This window comes from Pleurodeles waltl, unplaced genomic scaffold (assembly GCF_031143425.1).
Source record: "Pleurodeles waltl isolate 20211129_DDA unplaced genomic scaffold, aPleWal1.hap1.20221129 scaffold_37, whole genome shotgun sequence".
NCBI classification, from domain to species: domain Eukaryota; kingdom Metazoa; phylum Chordata; class Amphibia; order Caudata; family Salamandridae; genus Pleurodeles; species Pleurodeles waltl.
In genome coordinates, this window is record NW_027150076.1 from 5924639 (window position 1) to 5946868 (window position 22230).

Consider the following 22230-nt stretch of genomic DNA (forward strand, 5'->3'; position numbering starts at 1 on the left):
ACCACCCTGGCACAGAACACGCCAACACTGATAGTCTGTCCATATTCTTCTGCCTTAGTGAGGAGGACTCCCTAGAGGTTGAGTAGTTCCCCCTACTCTCAGCTGGAGGGACATGTGTTTGACCTGGCAGCTTTTTGGCGGTCTCCTCTGTCTTTTTGCCTTCTGACCTGGTTTTATGGTGTACTGGACTCTGTTTTTGCTGGTTTATTGTCTCTGCGCACTGTACCACTGCTAATCAGTGGTAAAGTGCATGTGCTCCCCATATAAGTTGTACTGTGGATTTGGTACTAATAAGTCCCTAGTGAAGTGCACTAGAGGTGCCCAGGGCCTGTAAATCAAATGCTACTAGTGGGCCTGCAGCACTGGTTGTGCCACCCACTTTGGTTGCCCTGTAAACATGTCTCAGACCTGCCACTGCAGTGTCTGTGTTTGCAGTTTTCAGGTGCTAATTCGACTTGGCAAGTGTACACCGGTGGCAACCTAGTGGTGTCAGTGGTCCGACCGTGGCGGCTCTGCCACGGTTGTAATGTGACTGCCGGACTGGTACGAGCGTGGAGGTCTGACCACCACTGCGGGCCTGGCAATCCTAGGACCACAATCAATCAGGAATTTGTAAAGTACACTACTCACCCGTAAGGGTCTCAAGGCGCTGATGAGGGTGGGGGAGAAGGGGGGGGGAGGTGCTGCTACTCCTCGAACAGCCAGGTCTTGAGAAGTTTCCTGAAGGTAAGGAGGTCTTTGGTCTGGCGCAGGTGGGTAGTAAGTGTTTCACGTTTTGGGGGCGAGGTGCGAGAATGATCTACCGCCGGTTGTAGTTCTGCTGACGCCTGGGACGGTTGTGAGGGCAAGGTCAGCAGAGCAGAGATGTCGGTCGGGTTATGACCGCTAGGGTCATAATAAAGGCCATTGTGTGTAATAAAAAAACTGAAGGGGCCTAACAATTAGTTAACCTTGTTGAGCTTTAACTATCACAGTTACCCTATTTTTCCAGTTTGTAAGAAAAATTATTTGATGTACTCCTTGGAGAGAACCATAGGCCTGATTTTTGATTCCTGAGCCTCTGAATGTACTGTATGATCTTCACACTCTCATTAAACTTTGATACAATCATCACTTATTACATGAAATTACCAAAACCCTTTTAAAACATGTTAACATTCTAAAGAAACCACAATCAAAGCATCAATGTAAAAACAAAGTAGAGCGTAAGAAGGAAAGTATATAATCTGCCCATCTTGGAAGTCGTTAGACTCCGTCTGGAATGAATGTAAATGGCTGGAACTCTTCATCATTACATAGCAAAGAAACAAGAAAAGGCTTTAGGAGACAGTAAATACTAGAGATTGAAATATTTAAACTATAAAAACCTTTCATGTAAAACCACATACTTGGGTAAACTGATTGTCAAAGGTTTTCAATTCGCATTGTTTAGATGTTAATTTCCCTTCACGTGTACATGCGCTGGATGTAGAAACTCTTGCACATGCGCACATAGATACTGCTGAAGTCAGAACGGCTCCTGCCCTTACTAGCCATCCGGTAGATCGGTTTCAAGCTTGCCCCAAGGTTTTAGACAAAAGTTTAATTATGTTCCTCAAAAATACTTTCTCTTCAGAACTTATCCTAGATTCTTGGTGTGACCCTTTGATAGATCGATATTTAAAAAGGAAGATCAAAAAGAGATGAAAAACTATGGCCTCGTAGCCCGTCTTGGTAGTGATGCTCAAATCTTTACTAAAATTGTATGAACCTAAAGAATGGTTAAAGCCACTTGGATTCTCCCCTTTTCGCAATGACGCACCCGCCACTGACAATATATTGACTTTTGCAGTGCTGCAATGTAAATACACAAAACTCATTAAGGATGAGAAACTGTATACATGCTTTAAAGACTATTTGGCTGTATTCAATAAGGTGCTTGAGTTAAGCTTTGACAGAAACTACACAGCTGAGATATTTCTCGTTCATTGTTAATACTTCTTACAGATCACAATATTGACACCTGGCAACGGGTACGAGTAGGCCTGAACGATTAACTGACCAAACATATTTACTCTATTTGTGGTGCAAAGCAGCAATTTATTCTTGCTTCATGTTTCGACCTCTATTCTTCTGATTTGTCCAACACTCTGAAAAAAGTTGCACATTCTCTCCGTAGGTGAAGGACAAAGACATAAGAAGGTTAATGTACTGTTTGATAGGTCTTGTGAGTAAGATCAACTGGAAGAGTGTAACAAACTGAATGATTTGACAGATAATTTAACCAAAACTAATACTTTTGTGTTTGGTTCTTGATTTTCTTTTACATTCAAGTGTTTTCTGCAAACTTCATCTTTCATACATACCAGCTCTGATACTTACCCAGCAGTGCCTCGAGCAGGGTGGATCCCTCCAGCCTGACCTCGAGTAGGGTGGATGCCTCCAGCCTGACCTCGAGTAGGGTAGATTTCTTCAGCCTGACCTCAAGTAGGGTGGATCCCTCCAGCCTGACCTCGAGTAGGGTGGATGCTCCAGCCTGAACTTGAGGAGCGTGGATCCTTCCCAGCTCTTGACATGTGCTAGTTATTTTGTTGTAGTGACCAGTGTTTTAAGCTGGTAGTTGAACTATTGCTGAGAGAGCTCCTAGAGCTGGGGTGGGAGGTTGGTGGGAGGTAAACGGGACTGGTACAGTGAGTTCTGCACACAAATAATGTAGAGCATTAATTCAGTGTGATGATCTGAGTGTACTATATAATAGGTCTAGGTAGCTGTATTGTGAAGTACACTCCCAGGGAGCTTTGGGAAAGAACAGTTTTGTTTACTTCACCTCTAGTTCAACCCTGGGCAGCTGTGGCAGGGAGCAGTAAGGCACAGTAAACAAACTAAGTGTAAAGCATTTAACCACATGTTATATAGCGAAATAAGAAAATCACACACCAATAGACACAGCAACAATTTATAACAATAGAGTGTATTTTTATTAATTTTTTGAGTCTTTGATCATTAAAATCATCCAGAATGTTCTGGAGTTAGAGATTTTAGAATGTTTAAATACTTTTAAGTGCAACCACAAACAAGCATTGGCAAACATAAAGTAGGAAAACTTTTGGGAGGTCTGGAAAACTTAGAGTGTTCTGGCCCGGCTTGGGTGACCAAATCCGACAGGGACGAGCACCAGATGGCTAGAAAGGATACTTTGCACAGTTGGCTGCCCTCCAGGGCAATTTTTAAAGCAAGTTTCCAACTTTGAACACGACCGCCATAGGAAACAACCGAGTATTCCTGATGCTAGGTACAGCCAAGATGCTCACAAGGATGCTCAATTTGTGGTCCGGTCAGTTGGGGTGTCTCTGTGGTTCTTCAGTCCATGGGTGATGTGGGGGCAAACCTGGTCACGTTGATCAACGTCCCTCGAAGTCCTTTCTTTTGCAGTAATTGCACAGGTGCTGCTGTACTACTGGGGCAATACACCGTAGTTGGAGGCAAAACATTTGGCGGGGGCTTGTCCCCTTGTAATCCAACAAATCTGGTCACTGATAGCTCTCCTGGGTCTAGCAGTCTTTGTTCTATCTCTGATTCCTTTGTTGGTGCGCCCGGGGACAGGTAGTAGGGAAACTTCCACAGAGGCTACCAATTTGTCAATTTGGGCCCTTCCAATTCTTGTGTCCCTGATGTCAGTTTAAGGACCAGCCACCTGATCCTTGGAGTCACTGGAGTTGGTGAAGTTTGGAAATCAAGTTTTCCAGAGGTCAAGAGCCACAGGCAGGATCCCAGCTCACTAGGTTAAAAGTGCAGCAGATGCAGTCCTTTCAGCTGTGCAGCTTCTCTTTGCACAATCGAAAGCCAGCAGGATAAGCCTTCTCCTGTCCTTTCTTCTTTTCCAGTGGTGAACTAAGGGTAAGGATGCCAGGGTTGCCCATTTTATCTCAGAAACATGCCTTTAGAGGACCACGCGATTACTGGCCAATGGGCTATTGGGTCCCCTCCTCTCTGTTGATGCAGTTCCTGTGATGTGTGGCACCATGCTATCCCAGAAGTGCCCCTTCTTTCCCCTTCCAAAATGGCATGACCATTCCTTGGTTTTGAGGAGCAGGTTACCCATCCTCTGGGTGTGGCTACCGGTGGGCTACATGCCCATATCAAACCTGGTTCTAACAATGGTATCCCCCTCTTGGCCCTGTCTCCTAAATATCTGCAGAAATAAAAGGCATACTGCTCAGGAGTGTTGTTCCCAGCAACTCTTCAAAGGTGCTTCGCCTGAAGCTCAACTTTTACGCTAACACCCTTTGCACCCTTCCTGGGGAGGAGGTCACACCTCGCTCCATGGCTAAATCCCTTTGTTCCCAGGTAAGGGAGTCATTCACACATCTCCCCAGGCGGCCAGTTTAAATGGCCGTTTTGAGGCCACTATACTAGCTGCAGTGCAAGGTAGCAACTTTTTAAAAGTTGCATAAAATTAATAGTGACATTAAATCTGATCTGACCATCAATCGGATTTAATTTCACCATTAATTTGATGCCTTACTTGACCTGGTTAGGTGGCTCCCTTCAGGAATTAGACGTGTTTAAGGGTAAACCATTTAACCCTGTGTTAGCTAATGGGGCTTCTAATTTTCCCCAGCAAAATGACAATTTGGAAGTGTTGCTGGAAAGATATATAAAAACATATGCTTCATTCACAAATATATTGCTCCCTGCCATATGACTTTGTAGCCCTGCTTTAAAAGAGTCTGACACTGCCCTTTCAAGTATTCAGTGGCACCCCGAAGTGTCTCTCACGATTTGTGCACGCAGTCTGGCACAAACCGTGCTGCGGTCCTGTGTGGACACTCTGCCTTTTATGTCTTGGGTACCATATATTAGGGACTTATAAGTAAGGCAGTGCTTGTCAATTGGGGGGTAGCCAAAGAAACATACTTTTGTATAGGGTTAATCACTGGCCCTGAGGTATGGTAAGCAGGCCTCAGTGAACTTTTAAAGTAAAAAAACAAGCAGCATCAGTTCCAAAAAGTGGTGGTGAACATGCAAAAGGATGCATTTCCTTACATTTAGATTTTAGTAATCTGAAAAGGGTGGCATATAGCATTACAAATAATGAATCATATGTTTACTTAAAGCTGAAACTGAGAACACAGGGGCTTGGCAAGACAGGATGGAGTATTTTGACTTAATTATCATGTGATGATGTGTTTTTCTGTTCTCTCTTCTTCCTTTCACAGGCACTTGAATATCAGAATGGGGAGAAGACCAGCTCCAGGAAAAAAAAGAAAAGTACAGTGTTCACCTGAACCCGTAAGAGTCACACTTCCATCTTCTCCTGTCCATAATGTTTCAGCTTCAAGATCCAAAAATAATGCTGAGAGGAACCATCAGCTGGAGCCGCTATCTGGGAACCTTCCCAATGTGATCCTTTTATCTATGCTAGAGAAGTTGGATGCCAAATTGGATAACTTTCAGAATACCCTAGAGGATTTACCGTCTAGGGTCGCTGGGCTTATGGAGCAAATATGGATAGCACGGGATCAATATCACCTTGACAATGGTAGTGTGTCTTTGGAGGTGGTCAGTCCGGTGACGATTGGAGAATATTCTTTCAGTAGGTCCCCTCCGGTCCCTCTTTCAGTCAGGGCAAGGGAGCAGAACCAATACCTTCAACCTACACCCCCATACGGGTGTGAACCACAGCAAAGCCAGCTCCTCAAACCCATGTCTCCGGATGGCCGTGAACCACAGCAGAACTGTACTGTCTCCAGGTGGCCTCCCGATATTCCAGTCATCCCAGGTGAGCCAAGCCTTGGTCTTCTGCCAGTGACTGATGATGAACAGGAATCACAGCAGGACCAGTACATACAACTAGTGATCCCAGATGTACACAAACCAGAGGAACACTTGAAGAAGGAACCATTGTATGCAGACAGTTGGGACCCACAACAGAACTTCTTCATTCAGCCATCAATTCACGAAGAGCATGGGCCACAGCAAAACAACTGCAGACAGCCAGTGCTCCCAGATGAGAAGGAACCTGATGAACAAGAGCTGTTGTGGTTTGATCGCGAGGGTCCACAGCAAAACCACTGCATACATCCAGCATTTCAAGAGGACCAGAGTCTACAGCACAACGCATCCCTGCAGCAGGTGCTCTCTGCACATGAACAACATCAGAGCTGCAAGACGGAGCCAATGCACCCTGAAAACCCCGATCAGCAGTATGACCTACAACAACCATGTACTGATGCGCATGGCCTGTCTGTACGCTCATCATTCTTGGCAGAGAATACTGCTGATAGGGGTGAAGCTATCACCACAGATCCATCAGAGAGAGGACATATGGAATCAGATGTATTGCTGTCCAAAGACATTCCAGGTATTTGTTTTGTTACAAGTGGGTACTAAACTGTGTAGTTCTGAAGGAATTTAACATAAAATTCTACCAAGTGGATGTTTCCAGATTTTTAGTAACACCTGAAGTGGGCTGAATCTGAGTTGTGTGGAGTGGTATCTTTGGGGGGCTGTGATTTGGGTGGACCCTCACAATTTATGAATACACCTGAAGTGGTTCTGTACCTGGTATCTCCTCTATTTCCACAATGGAGCTGTTCCATACTCTTCAGAACTAGGCGGAGAATTGGGACTCTGCATATGAAAAACAATGAGCATTCTGGTCTATGCATAATAGTCCACATTCTGGTCTCAGGAGCTCTGAGGAATTAGTGGCAGAATCTGGGATTTCACCCCAAGCACCTTCGTACTCCTCGTCCTTTAAGTGTTAGATGCAAGTGAGATGTTAATCACTGAGAGTAAAAGACAGCGTCCTTTTTTCTTGCTAGTGCATACTAAACATATTAAAGATGGCTCAGGAGGGGAGGGGAGGAAGACCGTGTGTAGAGGAGAAGGTGATGTGTAGGTCAGGCTTGGTCTGTAGTGATGGAATGGATAGGGCAAGGGCCATGGCATCTACAGTTTTTTCTTAAACATTGACTGTTTTACTGTACTTTGTAAGGACATGTGTGTAGAACTGGTGGACCTGCAGGTCAGAGAGGGCCGGTTTTGTACTGTTTCATGTAGAACAACATATCAGTTCAAGGGGGTTTGAAGATTAATTAGTGTCTGTGATGCTGTAGTCTGTAGGCTTATGCACAAAGTATAAGGTGGTCTGAAGGTCCAGCTTGTTTAGTTGTATTGTAGTATACAGGCATTTGCTAACATTTATTATATCTGAAATGGGCACCATTATAATGCCCCTGCTGTGCCTGCAGGTATATATCCCTTTACATTTCTGTCACTTTTTCCCACCACTAAGTCCCCAATATCAGCAATACCAGTAACTCTGCTGCGGGGTGGTTGAAGGTAATGGTGATTTTTCTGAGATATGTGGAATTACTGGGGAAATATGACATCTGCTTCCCCCGATAATTCTAGAGTAGGATGATTTCTGAAGAAATTGTTCGCTCTATGACCATGTCTGTGCGAACAATAGCTTTGCAAATTCACATGCATTTCTTAGAGTCGATTCATATTTTCGCCATCTTTAGATGGCTAATGTATCTTGGCGCCTGTGTAGACTATCCAATGTACATTACGTTGAATGCACTAAATGGTGCAGTACCATGTGTTAGGATAATCCCAAAGCATAGTCCTCCACTTTGATATCTGCCACCAAAGAACCTCAGATACACTCACTGACTACTCTGTTCATCCTCTCTGCTTGCCCATTACTCTGTGGGTGATAAAGACTAGTACATTTATGGCTGATAACAGTTCCACCAAAAAACAAAAAAACTCCATCTCCCTCAAGACAAATTGTATAACTTTTTCCAGTACCAATTCACCGAAAACCCACTTTGGCACATACAAACCTCACTTCCAACCACCTTGGCATGTAGTCCACAAGCACAATGGCAAATTTCTGATGCACATGAAGCATCTGAAACAGATCCCAAAAATCAGTGCAATTATCTTGGACTGGCTGCTTGCAACCAACCCAAGTGCTGTTAATTAGATACAAATCAAAAAGGACGCTCAGTGAGGGGCAACACATACGTATCTGATGCATTATGAATTTAATATAACACTAGCACAAGCACATATATTGGCAATGATAGTTAAACAGTATATATTTATATATATATTTATACATAGAGTGTTTTTTATTCAATGATGGTTATAGTTAGAGGTAGATCATAAGCTGGCTACAATAAGTCATGATGCAGTGAATTGAAGTAATTCTGTCACTGAGACTAACAAAGGAGAATCCAGCCTTTCAACCTAGATACTGACCCCAATGGCCAAAATAGTCTCAGAATAATATATAAGCACTAAGTACACCACTAGCACAATAGTAGTGAAACACACAGAGGGTCATTATGAGTTTGATGGATTGAACATACTCTGCAAGAAAGTTTAGAGATCTTTGTAGCCTGACCTTATTGCAGCTGAACAGTACCAGATTGTCTGCGTAAAGTAGGTGTGTCAATGAGCACCCTCCCAGGTGGGGGGGGGTGAATGTTTCCGGCATCCAGAGCAGGTGTTGGGTCTGCCATAAATATATTGGACAGATGAGAGCGAGTACACAGCTTTGTTTCAGGCCAAGGGTTGTAGAGATTTTCCTTGAAAGCCTTGTGCCATCGCCCATCTTTATCCATACCCATGTGTCTAAGTATAGAGCAATTATTGCGTTGAGAAGGGGGGCCTGAAGGCCCCATTGCATAAGCTTGCTTCAGAGCAGATATCTGTTCACTCGATTAAAGGCGGCTTTGAAATCAATGAAGCCAAGATCTAGTTTCCTATGCCGCCCTTTACTCTGCTCTACCAGGAGGGAAGTTATTAAGATATTCGTCGTAGTACCCACTCCTTTCCTGAAGCCTGTTTGTTTGATGGGGATGATTTTATATTTTTGAGACCATGTTGTTAGTGCAGCAAGGAGCAGGTAGGCGTAGGTCTTTGCCTCAATGTTAATAAGGGCGATTAACCTGTAGTCCCCCGGATTAGCTCTATTGCCACCCTTGAAGATTGTATTGATTATAGAGCCTCACCAGCTCTCAGGGATGCCTCCTCCTAAACTTGCTTCTAGGTATTAAGGAGGTTAGCACTTCTGAAAAGAAGACTGTTTCTTCCCTAAAAATGACTTGTGGAAGGCCATTTGGGCCCCGGGGCTCCTTCCCAGTTGGCCTTAAGGAGTGCTCGGTAAGTCCTATCACACGACTGGGTGAGTTTGATCATCTCCCCGCTGTCCAGTGAGATGTTTTCTGTGTCGGGTGTCCATGCTGGCAGTTGCGGGGTGTTTCTCCTGGGGTTGTGCTTTGCTGTAAAGATTGTCTTAACGTGACTTACCCAGGCCTTTTCCGGGATGTTTGAGTTGTTAATTGAGTTTCCTCTCATATTTAGATTATTGATAATACTCCAGAATTCCCTGTGATTTTTCCCTTTAGCGGCATGTGTTATTTTTAGTCAAAAGGAGCTCGTGACTTTGTCCTTGTCTTTATGTATTTGTCTTTTGTGCGCTTTCTTTGAGTTCTTCAGTTGTTCCCAGAGTAGCAGGTTGCCTAGGCATGCCTTCAGAAGTCTTGCAAGCTTCCTTTGAGCTTTTTTGAGGAGTTGAGCTTGTTTTGAGAGGTGGGCCGGAGTGACTCGACAAGTTGGCTGTGATGGGTTGTGATGGGAATAATGGTCCTGTATTTTCACGTGGAAGTCCTTCCAGGCATCCATTATGTGTTCGTGGGTTTTAAGGTTCTCCAGCATCTTCAATTTTGCGGATAAAGATAAGGCTTCTATTGTGGCAGATGACCAGTGTAGTCTCTTCAAGCTCGTTGACTTTATTGGCCCCATTTGTGGTAGGGCAGGTTCGTGAACAGACAAGGAGGACCTTAGGGTCAGGATTTGATACGAATGGTTACTGGAAATGGTATATTTTATTTGAAATTGCTGTACTAATGGGATCAGGGGTAGCGTGACTAGGGTGTAGTCTAGAATAGACCGTGAATTAGGGCCGTGGAAGGTGTGGTTCGGGGGGGGGGGGTCACCAGTGAGCTTCTCGTTTAATACCCATAATTTGAGGTATTCCAGTTGTGAGAAAGTAGCCTCTTTCTAGCCTTGTTACCCCCACTTTTGGCCTGTTTGTGAGTATATGTCAGGGTTTTTTCACTGTCTCACTGGGATCCTGCTAGCCAGGGCCCAGTGCTCATAGTGAACACCCTATGTTGTCAGTATGTTTGATATGTGTCACTGGGACCCTGCTAGCCAGGACCACAGTGCTCATAAGTTTGTGGCCTATATGTGTTCCCTGTGTGATGCCTAACTGTCTCACTGAGGCTCTGCTAACCAGAACCTCAGTGGTTATGCTCTCTCTGCTTTACAAATTTGTCACTAACAGGCTGGTGACTAAATTTACCAATTCACATTGGCATACTGGTACACCCATATAATTCCCTAGTATATGGTACTGAGGTACCCAGGGTATTGGGGTTCCAGGAGATCCCTATGGGCTGCAGCATTTCTTTTGCCACCCATAGGGAGCTCTGACAATTCTTACACAGGCCTGCCACTGTAGCCTGCGTGAAATAACGTCCACGTTATTTCACAGCCATTTACCACTGCACTTAAGTAACTTATAAGTCACCTATATGTCTAACCTTCACCTGGTGAAGGTTGGGTGCAAAGTTACTTAGTGTGTGGGCACCCTGGCACTAGCCAAGTTGCCCCCACATTGTTCAGGGCAAATTCCCCGGACTTTGTGAGAGCGTGGACACCAATACACGCGTGCACTGTACATAGGTCACTTCCTATGTACAGCGTCACAATGGTAACTCCGAACATGGCCATGTAACATGTCTAAGATCATGGAATTGTCACCCCAATGCCATTCTGGCATTGGCGGGACAATTCTATGATCCCCCAGGTCTCCAGCACAGCACCTGGGTACTGCCAAACTGCCTTTCTGGGGTCTCCACTGCAGCTGCTGCTGCTGCCAACCCCTCAGACAGGTTTCTGCCCTCCTGGGGTCCAGGCAGCCCTGGCCAAGGAAGGCAGAACAAAGGACTTCCTCTGAGAGAGGGTGTAACACCCTCTCCCTTTGGAAATAGGTGTGAGGGCTGGGGGAGGAGTAGCCTCCCCCAGCCTCTGGAAATGCTTTGATTGGCACAGATGGTGCCCATCTCTGCATAAGCCAGTCTACACCGGTTCAGGGATCCCCCAGCCCTGCTCTGGCGCGAAACTGGACAAAGGAAAGGGGAGTGACCACTCCCCTGACCTGCACCTCCCAGGGGAGGTGCCCAGAGCTCCTCCAGTGTGTCCCAGACCTCTGCCATCTTGGAAACAGGGGTGTTTGTGGCACACTGGACTGCTCTGAGTGGCCAGTGCCAGCAGGTGACATCAGAGGCTCCTTCTGATAGGCTCTTACCTCTCTTGGTAGCCAATCCTCCTTCCTAGGTAGACAAACCTCCTTTTCTGGCTATTTAGGGTCTCTGCTTTGGGGAATTCTTCAGATAACGAATGCAAGAGCTCATCAGAGTTACCCTGCATCTCCCTCTTCACCTTCTACCAAAGGATCGACCGCTGACTGCTCAAGACGCCTGCAAAACTGCAACAAAGTAGCAAGACGATTACTAGCAACCTTGTATCGCTTCATCCTGCCGGCTTTCTCGACTGTTTCCAGGTGGTGCATGCTCTGGGGGTAGCATGCCTCCTCCCTGCACCAGGAGCTCTGAAGAAATCTCCAGTGGGTGGACGGAATCTTCCCCCTGCAACCGCAGGCACCAAAAGACAGCATCACTGGTCCTCTGGGTCCCCCTCAGCATGACGAGCGTGGTCCCTGTAACTCAGCAACTCTGTCCAAGTGACTCCCACAGTCCAGTGACTCTTCAGTCCCAGTTTGGTGGAGGTAAGTCCTTGCCTCCCCACGCTAGACTGCATTGCTGGGTACCGCGTGATTTGCAGCTGCTCCGGCTCCTGTGCACTCTTTCAGGATTTCCTTCGTGCACAGCCAAGCCTGGGTACCCGATACTCTAACCTGCAGTGCACAACCTTCTGAGTTGTCCTCCAGCGTCGTGGGACTCCCTTTTGTGACTTTGCGTGGTCTCCGGTTCACTCTTATTCCAAGGGCCTGTTCAGGTACTTCTGTGGGTGCTGCCTGCTTCTTTGAGGGCTCCCTGACTTGCTGGGCGCCCCCTCTATCTCCTCCTCCAAGTGGCGACATCCTGGTCCCTCCTGGGCCACAGCAGCACCCAAAAACCTCTACTGCGACCCTTGCAGCTAGCAAGGCTTGTTTGCGGTCTTTCTGCGTGGGAACACCTCTGCAAGCTTCATCGCGACGTGGGACATCCGTCTTCCAATGGAGAAGTCACTAGCTCTCTTCTTTCTTGCAGAACTCCATGCTTCTTCCATCCGGTGGCAGCTTTCTTGCACCTTCAGCTGGCACTTCCTGGGCTCCTGCCCACTCTCAACACTCTTGCGACTATTGGACTTGGTCCCCTTGTCTAACAGGTACTCGGGTCCGGAAATCCACTGTTGTTGCATTGCTGGTGTTTGTTTTACCTGCAGAATCTCCCTATCACGACTTCTGTGCTCTCTGGGGGTAGTAGGTGCACTTTACACCTACATTTCAGGGTCTTGGGGTGGTCTTTTTTTCTAACCCTCGCTGTTTTCTTACAGCCCCAGCGACCCTCTACAAGCTCACATAGGTTTGGGGTCCATTCGTGGTTCGCATTCCACTTTTGGAGTATATGGTTTGTTTTGCCCCTATACCTATGTGCTCCTATTGCAATCTACTGTAATTTTACACTGCTTGCATTACTTTTCTTGCTATTACCTGCATAATTTTGGTTTGTGTACATATATCTTGTGTATATAACTTATCCTCATACTGAGGGTACTCACTGAGATACTTTTTGGCATATTGTCATAAAAATAAAGTACCTTTATTTTAAGTACTACTGTGTATTGTGTTTTCGTATGACATTGTGCATATGACACCAGTGGTATAGTAGGAGCTTTACATGTCTCCTAGTTCAGCCTAAGCTGCTTTGCCATAGCTACCATCTATCAGCCTAAACTGCTAGAAACACCTCTTCTACACTAATAAGGGATCACAGTTTCTGTCACACCTAGTGGCATTTGCCTTGCCACACTGGCTGCTTGTCCCCTTACAATGGATAAGTACAGGTAGACAGTTTAAATAAATGGTGTTGAGGCCCAGGCCTACAGGGACACAGGTGCCAGTATCACTTTGGTGACTGAAAACCTCGTGCCTCCTGAACAACACATCATTGGACAACAGTACAAGTTAATTGATGTCCATAACTCCACTAAGTTTCTTCCCTTAGCTATAGTTCAGCTTAGTTGGGGTGGAGTTACTGGTCCTAAGCAGGTGGTAGTGTCATCTAGCTTACCTGTAGACTGTCTCTTAGGTAATGACCTAGAGACCTCAGGTTGGGCTGAGGTAGAGTTTTATACCCATGCAGCCATGCTGGCTATCCCTGAGGAATTGCTCCCTCTAATTTCTACTGAAATGAAAAAGCAAAGGAGAGAAATAGGCCTGAAAACTCAGGATCCCTCTCCAACAACAGGTAAAAAGGGTATCAAAGTATCCCCTACCCACTCTGCCATTCAGGATAGCATTCCTGTGGTTGGAGAAACCTCTCCTGGGGTGGCACCTGTACCAAGGGAACCATCAGCTGGCACAGCTGTACTCCCTGAGGTAGCAATACCTCTCTGTGGGATCACTAATATTGGTGAGAAAAAGTCCACCATTGTAGTTAACATGGAGCATCCTTCCAACCCTCCCAGAGAAACTTTAGTGCAGCAACCCTGCACTACCTCAAAACACTTAGGACAGCACCCCTGCCCTAGTGTGGATCTCATACGACAGCATACCTGCCCTGCTCCAAAACAGGAGAAACAGCATCCCTGTTCTCTGTTACTGCCATATGGACATCGTTTTTGCCCAGCTATGGCTTTACTGAGACAGAATCCCTGTTTGGCATTCTCATCACTAGAAATAGGTGCAGTGGACAATTCCCACTGTTCGAAACTAAAACTTACTGATAGGAACTCTGAAAATATATCTTCACATTGTTGGTTAGCTAAAAAACTTCAAACAGGGTGGTTTATATCCCCACAGGGAAGTAACCATATAGTGGATGATAAAGGGAGTAACCAGTCTATTGCAGAGCTACTCTCCACTTATCACCACTTAGACAATAAAGACTCAACTGGCCAAGGTTAGCCTTATTGTCCTTCAATTGGGGGGGGGGGTTAGAAAGTAGCCTCTTTTTAGCCTTGTTACCCCCACTTTTGGCCCGTTTGTGATTATATGTCAGGGTGTTTTCACTGTCTCACTGGGATCCCGCTAGCCAGTGCCCAGTGCTCATAGTGAAGACCCTATGTTGTCAGTATGTGTGTTATGTGTCACTGGGACCCTGCTAGCCAGGACCGCAGTGCTCATAAGTTTGTGGCCTATATGTGTTCCCTGTGTGATGCCTAACTGTCTCACTGAGGCTCTGCTAACCAGAACCTCAGTGGTTATGCTCTCTCTGCTTTCCAAATTTGTCACTAACAGGCTAGTGACTAACTTTACCAATTCACTTTGGCATACTGTGTAGGAGGCTGGGCTGGCTTGTAGTGGGTACCAAGGGGTACTTACACTTTTCACCAGGCCCAGGTATCCCTTATTAGTGTAGAGGGGTGTCTAGCAGCTTAGGCTGATAGAAAAGGTAGCTTAGCAGAGCAGCTTAGGCTGAACTAGGAGACGAGTGAAGCTCCTACAGTACCACTAGTGTCATATGCACAATATCATAAGAAAGCACAATACACAGATATACTAAAAATAAAGGTACTTTATTTTTATGACAATATGCCAAAGTATCTCAGTGAGTACCCTCAGTATGAGGATAGCAAATATACACAAGATATATGTACACAATACCAAAATATGCAGTAATAGCAATAGAAAACAGTGCAAACAATGTATAGTCACAATAGAATGCAATGGGGGCACATAGGGATAGGGGCAACACAAACCATATACTCTAGAAGTGGAATGCGAACCACGAATGGACCCCAAACCTATGTGACCTTGTAGAGGGTCGCTGGGACTGTAAGAAAACAGTGAGGGTTAGAAAAATAGCCCACCCCAAGACCCTGAAAAGTGGGTGCAAAGTGCACCTAAGTTCCCCAAAGAGCACAGAAGTCGTGATACTTCTAGCTCTCTTCTTTCTTGCAGAACTCCAAGCTTCTTCCATCCGGTGGCAGCTTCCTTGCACCCTCAGCTGGCATTACACTGTCGCGACTATTGGACTTGGTCCCCTTCTCTAACAGGTACTCAAGTCCGGAAATCCACTGTTGTTGCATTGCTGGTGTTTGTTCTTCCTGCAGAATCCCCCTATCACGACTTCTGTGCTCTCTGTGGGTAGTAGGTGCACTTTACACCTACCTTTCAGGGTCTTGGGTGGGCTATTTTTCTAACCCTCACTGTTTTCTTACAGTCCCAGCGACCCTCTACAAGCTCACATAGGTTTGGGGTCCATTAGTGGTTCGCACTCCACTTTTGGAGTATATGGTTTGTGTTGCCCCTATACCTATGTGCTCCTATGGCAATCTACTGTAATTTTACACTGCTTGCATTACTTTTCTTGCTATTACCTGCATAATTTTGGTTTGTGTACATATATCTTGTGTATATAACTTATCCTCATACTAAGGGTACTCACTGAGATACTTTTGGCATATTGTCATAAAAATAAAGTACCTTTATTTTTAGTACTTCTGTGTATTGTGTTTTCGTATGACATTGTGCATATGACACCAGTGCAGGGATGTGGAATTCCTATCGCCCGACGCCCGGGACATCTTGTTTGGGGTCAAGGGCAACAAGTTTTTATGTTTACCTTGTCCTTGGGACAAGTAGGTCCAACCCTCTGCAGCACAAACCTTTTGGCTGCCTGTTTACAGAGAGTGGAACTCTCTGCAGTTGAGGTAATGTGTTTCCAAAAGATAATGCTGTTCGAACTTGTATTTATGGTTCATTATTTGAAAGCCTTGATTATTAGGGTGAGTGCTGTAAATAAATGTTTTAAGGTCACATTTCACTACTGACGTTGGTTCCAGTACAAAAAAAAACAGCTGTGTATACACATGTTTGAAAACTTTAGGCTATGAGGCTAAGTATAATGCTCCCAGAATGCTCTCTGATTAGATGCAAATGAAGTGTCATTTAGTAAAATGTGTTGATGCATGCTAGTATTTCCCAAAAATATTTCTAATGGAAAATCAGTGTAACCATTTTCAACACGAATATGGGAAGCATGAAAATAAACAAACACTGACAAAGCCAACTGATCTGACATATTTTTATAAGTCTTTTAGTTTCATCAATGCGTGTCTTGTTTTGACCTGGCTTTTGTAACACTTTATTGTTGTGGGAGCTACCAGGCCCTCAACATTGTAACAAACACTGCCAAAAGAAAACCCCAAATTTTTTTAACTCTAAAAGCACACGTTGCCACCAGTGGCATAACAAAGGCCCTGCAGCCGCCCTCCAGGGGGCCCCTTTAGCACAGCACAAGCCCTGAGTGAGTCTGGAGAGGGGGCTCCTCCATGTTCTTTGCAAAGGGGCACCCTCCAGTTTCGTTACGTCACTGATTGCCACTGTAGTTCCTGACACTGAACAAAACTACTTTGTGTGCCAATATGCTCCTTGTGGAAGAGCAGAATGCAATCACTCACAGTAAAGCCAGCCAAAAGAGAGAGAAATAGAAGTTTTTATTAAACAAAATGTCTTTGTTAACACCAGACCTAATTAGGGACCAAGACCCACATGTAGGTAGCTTTTTGCATGTCACAAACAGCGACTTTCGCTGTTTGCGACGTGCAAAAAGCACATTGCGATGCACAAACCCAGTTTTGCGATTCAGTAACCTGGTTACCGAATCGCAAAACGGGTTTGCGAGTCGCAATTAGGAAGGGGTGTTCCCTTCCTAATTGCGACTCGCAGTGCAATGTAGGATTGTTTTGTGACCGCGAACGCGGGCGCAAACCAATCGCAGTTTGCACCCATTTCAAATGGGTGCTAACACTTTCGCAAAAGGGAAGGGGTCCCCATGGGACCCCTTCCCCATTGTGAATGTCACTGTAAACATTTTTTCAGAGCAGGCAGTGGTCCTGCGGACCACTGCCTGCTCTGAAAAAATGAAACAAAAACGTTTCATTTTTCGTTTTTGTAATGCATCTCGTTTTCCTTTAAGGAAGCAGTCACAGACATGGTGGTCTGCTGTCTCCAGCAGGCCACCATCCCTGTGAGGGCCGCTATTTGCAAGGGGGTCGCAAATTGCGACCCACCTCATGATTATTCACTAGGTGGGCATTTGCGAAGCCCTTGCGAATCACAGATGTTGTCAGGGACACCATCCTACATTCGGATTTGCGACTCGCAATTTGCGGGTCGCAAATCTGAACCTACCTACATGTGGCCCCAAATTCTTAAAGAAAGTCACAAAAGTGCACCCATGGTATACGTCGTACCCCTATAAAATATTTGTGAACTGTATTTTAGCATGGGTAAATACGCATGTGTAGATTTGCTCATGTGAAAATCTTTTGAGCATCTGCAAGTTCATTTTCCCTCCGGCCACTTTCTTCCCAACCCTGGAAGAAGTTCTAATTCTGCCATTGTCAGGAGTAATTGTCCAACCTTTCTTATTATGGGAAAATATTAGAGAGAAGCTGGTGAAAATCTTTAAAACATGCAGGTTAGTAGGTTTGCAGACTCAAAGGCATTCCAGCCCTGGAACTATTGCTTACTGCTTCCTCCAGCCCCAGTATGCAGAAAGGTGGCAAAATAAGGAAATTGCTACAGTAGGGATTGAAACTGCAAGTATTCAAGCCCTATTATGGTAGTAGCCTGGCATAATCAGAGAGGCTATTATCAGAGCTCTTACATAATGAGATTGCTGCCATAATTTGTCGCCACACTACATGGCACCAAAGGGACAAGTAGATCTTTTTACAGGACAAGTAGATTTGAGAAGCAACCTGTCCCCTGGACAAGTAGATATTTTAATAAATTCCACACCCCTGTTGTTTAGGTTTTCCCTTGACACCAGCTAGTGCTGAAAACACATAGAGACTACGGAACTGCCCAGTTGTATCTGGAGTTAATTGTGAGCAACAAAGGCAAACTGTGGAGTCGGTAATAAAAAGACAGTGAATGTTAGAGGGGTGGCTCAGCCCAGCCTCCACTGGGCTCTGACGGGCGTGGACGGCCTGTCCTTGTCCCAGGCTTCGGCTGCGTGCCTCCAACGCTGCAGGACAGTGAAAAGTGCTGTTTATAGCTCAGGCTCTTCTTGTCTTAGTCATCTGGGGCAGCGTTTAGGATCCTGGGATAGGTAGTCCCTGATGCTGGCGTTGGTCTGTGTGATCTCATGAGTGAATGTTAGGTTCAGATCATGTTTAGTCAGTCTCTGGATGACGCTTTCAGCTATTTCCTACGTTCTTCCCACATTATTTTGTGATGTCAAGCAGCAAACGATTGGTTACAGGTAGTAGGTTTCCCCTTCTTTCCTAGATATTAGTCCACCTTTCACGTATTATAGCAGTGTATTTGTTTCAAGAAATATTTCTCGTGTGTAACTTTCAGTGTTGATTTCACTCCACAGCACCGCAGTCTCAGAGAGAAAGTCTGAATGGTAAAGAGATACAGCACGCTTCTGCTGGAAGGAAGAACTTTGCTCACAAAATGAATGAAAAGAAACACCAAAGGTCACACAAGAGTGAGAGTTCTAACAATGATGCACTTCTAGGGCCCAAAAGAAAACAGAGCGGCCTAGGAGCGTATCCGTGTGCTGAGTGTACGAAGACATTTACTGGAAAGACGCATCTTTTACTGCACGAAAAAACACACACAGGACTAATACAGTGTCCCTACCCTGAGCAGGAAACCAGGTCTGCTGACGAGGCAACTCTTATACACCATGAAATAACTCACAAAGGAGTGAGGCCCTTTCAATGCTATATCTGTGAGAAAAGCTTTACTCAGAAGGGAAATCTTAAAATACATCACAGAACACATACAGGAGAGAAGCCTTATCAGTGCAGTCTGTGTTTTATGAGGTTTGCTCATGAGAGAAGCCTTGTATACCATCACACTATACACACAAGGGTGAAGCCTTATCACTGCCCTGTGTGTGGCAAGGGCTTTGACCGCAAGGAACGCCTTGCAGGGCATCAAAGAACACACCCAGGAGAGAAGCCTTATCAGTGCAGTGTGTGTGCAAAGAGGTTTAATCATAAGAGAACCCTTGCACACCATCAAATCACACACAGAAGGCCTTTTCACTGCAGTGTGTGTCGCAAGAGCTTTGATTGTAAAGAACGACTTTTAGGACATCAGAGAATACACACAGGAAAACGCTATGTTGCTGCACAGGGTATGAAAAAAGGTTTTAAAAAAAGGCGGCTCCTCAGCAACATCAAGTAACACATAAAAGACAGAAGCCTTTCCAAAGCACGGCCAAAACAGCATCATTTAAAAAAAGAAAGCTGATCTTTTACGTTATCTAAGAATGTATAGATGAAATTAGGCCATCTACAGCATCTAAGGATCCATCAGGGCTGGGGTTCTCACTTTCTCAGAGTAGAGACTGTGCAGTCCCTCCGATGTGAGGCAATCAAGTGTGTAGATAGTACCTTCACTGTGTTTTTAGAGTAGTCCAACTGTTACAAGTACAGTTTGCACCATTGATGTTTCCGAAGACAACTTATGGAGTTTAATAGAGTAATTGTTTTGGACGCACATTCGTCGCTTGGATTTTGGTATTCACTGAGCTTATTGTTTGGATTAATATAGACTGATTACTCTGGGCCCTATGCCATCAGTGAGTGAACAAGGCTTTCCTTCAAACCTTTAGGTTTAAGCAACTGTTCTAGTGTATGGAGTCATGAAGCATACTGGTAAAGGTTGTCTCCTCTCCCATTCCCCCTCTGCCACCCACAAAAAAGATCCAGCCACATTCATCTGTGGCCTTGAAGCATGGAACCTACAGATACCCGGTATTAGGCCTTGTGTGAGGCTGCTCTGGAGTCACGCAGACACCGGTGTCCAGCTCACCACCCACAGCTGGGCGTGTGTGAGGCTGCTCTGGAGTCACGCAGACACCGGTGTCCAACTCACCACCCACAGCTGGGCGTGTGTGGGGCTGCTCTGGAGTCACGCAGACACCGGTGTCCAGCTCACCACCCACAGCTGGACGTGTGTGGGGCTGCTCTGGAGTCACGCAGACACCGGTGTCCAGCTCACCACCCACAGCTGGGCGTGTGTGGGGCTGCTCTGGAGTCACGCAGACACCGGTGTCCAGCTCACCACCCACAGCTGGGCGTGTGTGAGGCTGCTCTGGAGTCACGCAGACAACGGTGTCCAGCTCACCACCCACAGCTGGGCGTGTGTGAGGCTGCTCTGGAGTCACGCAGACAACGGTGTCCAGCTCACCACCCACAGCTGGGCGTGTGTGAGGCTGCTCTGGAGTCACGCAGACACCGGTGTCCAGCTCACCACCCACAGCTGGTCGTGTGTGGGGCTGCTCTGGAGTCACGCAGACACCGGTGTCCAGCTCACCACCCACAGCTGGGCGTGTGTGGGGCTGCTCTGGAGTCACGCAGACACCGGTGTCCAGCTCACCACCCACAGCTGGGCGTGTGTGGGGCTGCTCTGGAGTCACGCAGACACCGGTGTCCAGCTCACCACCCACAGCTGGGCGTGTGTGGGGCTGCTCTGGAGTCACGCAGACACCGGTGTCCAGCTCACCACCCACAGCTGGGCGTGTGTGAGGCTGCTCTGGAGTCACGCAGACACCAGTGTCCAGCTCACCACCCACAGCTGGGCGTGTGTGGGGAGGGGCTGTTGCTTGTAGCAAGACCTGGATCTGAAGCTGTAGTGGATCCTATTAGTTTTTATCGGGAATCAGGAGTTCAGTTTAGCCTTTAGGCTTGCAGGTCTGTGTCCTGTCACCTAGTGACTTTTAACCTACGTGGGCTGCTCTGTTTTAGCACCTTTATTTAATTATTTCTTCAAACATGGCTGCCATGTTTATAGTGAGGACGATGTTTATAGTACACATTATCAGTGCTACTTTGTAAAGACGTCCTTATCAGTGTCAGAAGAAGTTACGTAGGTATTCACATTAGGTACTTTCCTACTTATGTGTGACAGTCACCAGAATGTGCTTTTCAAGGAATTGTTTATAGAATTGCCATCCACGTATTCCTTCTTATCTGTTGTTTGAGAACACACCTGCGTCAGGGGTCACACCAGATCTGTATAAATACATCTCACACAGACAAGGCCATCAGAGGGATTCCTACCGATGCCATCAACGCTATCTATGCTACACGTTGCTTTGATGCAGACCCAGCCTTCGTGTCCTCACGGAGTCTGATCTAGAAACCTCATTCCAAGGTAATGAGGGTTGGGGGCGCTTTCCATGGACATGGCAGTGGCAGGTTAGGTTTATCATACCTAGCTCTCTTCTAGGTTAGGGGTTAGGTTTTCCATGCTAGGGTACTAGGCCTATTTCACAACTATTCATACTTCATGTAATTGCAAGATGGTGGGGATTTTGTGTTCATAACTCTCGTTTTTACCATTCTGTTCCTTGCATTGTTCATTATCCTAATTATTGCATCTCATGCACTCTATAGCAGTTCGCAGTATTGTTGAAATAAAACCTATTGTAAACTTCACTACATCTCCTTCATTGCCTGTGTGTGAATGAGACTTATTGCTCATATCAGAAAACAATAATCTCCATTTAACCACAACCTCCCTGAGATGTCGTCTTATTGAGTCCAAGCGTAAAGGTTGGTGCAAATCACCTTTTACTGTCATGTGTTTGGTGAGGTAATGCTTGTGAGCTGGGAGGGTTGGGACGACAGTTGTGACTTGTTGTAGGATAGGCATGGTCGCCTACAAACAAAAAAGTGCTGTCAACCTTAAACCAGCAGTCTTGCCTAGAGCAAGAGGCAAACTACGACACAGAAAAGTCAAAGAAAAAGGATGTAAGAGTAACAGGAAAAAACATGTGAAATGTGGCCATTGGAATGAGTCATAAGGAAGCAGCCCCATAAGTGAAACAAAAGAAACAAATAACGGGGGAAGAGCACATGCTTCTTGTGTGTAGGACAGAGGCCGTAGCCTAGGACATTTCACCAGTTTCCTTGTCTGGCCAGTCACTGGTGTCACTCAGTCCACTCTATAGAAACAATGTAGTT

General features: G+C 45.8%; 1 protein-coding gene across 1 annotated transcript in view; it reads left to right on the top strand.

Moving 5' to 3' along the window:
• LOC138276102 (zinc finger protein interacting with ribonucleoprotein K-like) overlaps nt 1-21702 on the top strand; it is a 52853-nt gene extending 31151 nt beyond the window's left edge. Inside the window, exons 2-3 of the mRNA XM_069219155.1 lie at nt 5199-6343; nt 18624-21702. Of these exons, the coding sequence (XP_069075256.1) occupies nt 5215-6343; nt 18624-19444 (1950 nt within the window). The 5' untranslated portion in view covers nt 5199-5214 and the 3' untranslated portion in view covers nt 19445-21702. The remainder of the gene's footprint in view (nt 1-5198; nt 6344-18623) is intronic.
• Nucleotides 21703-22230: the final 528 nt, after the last annotated feature.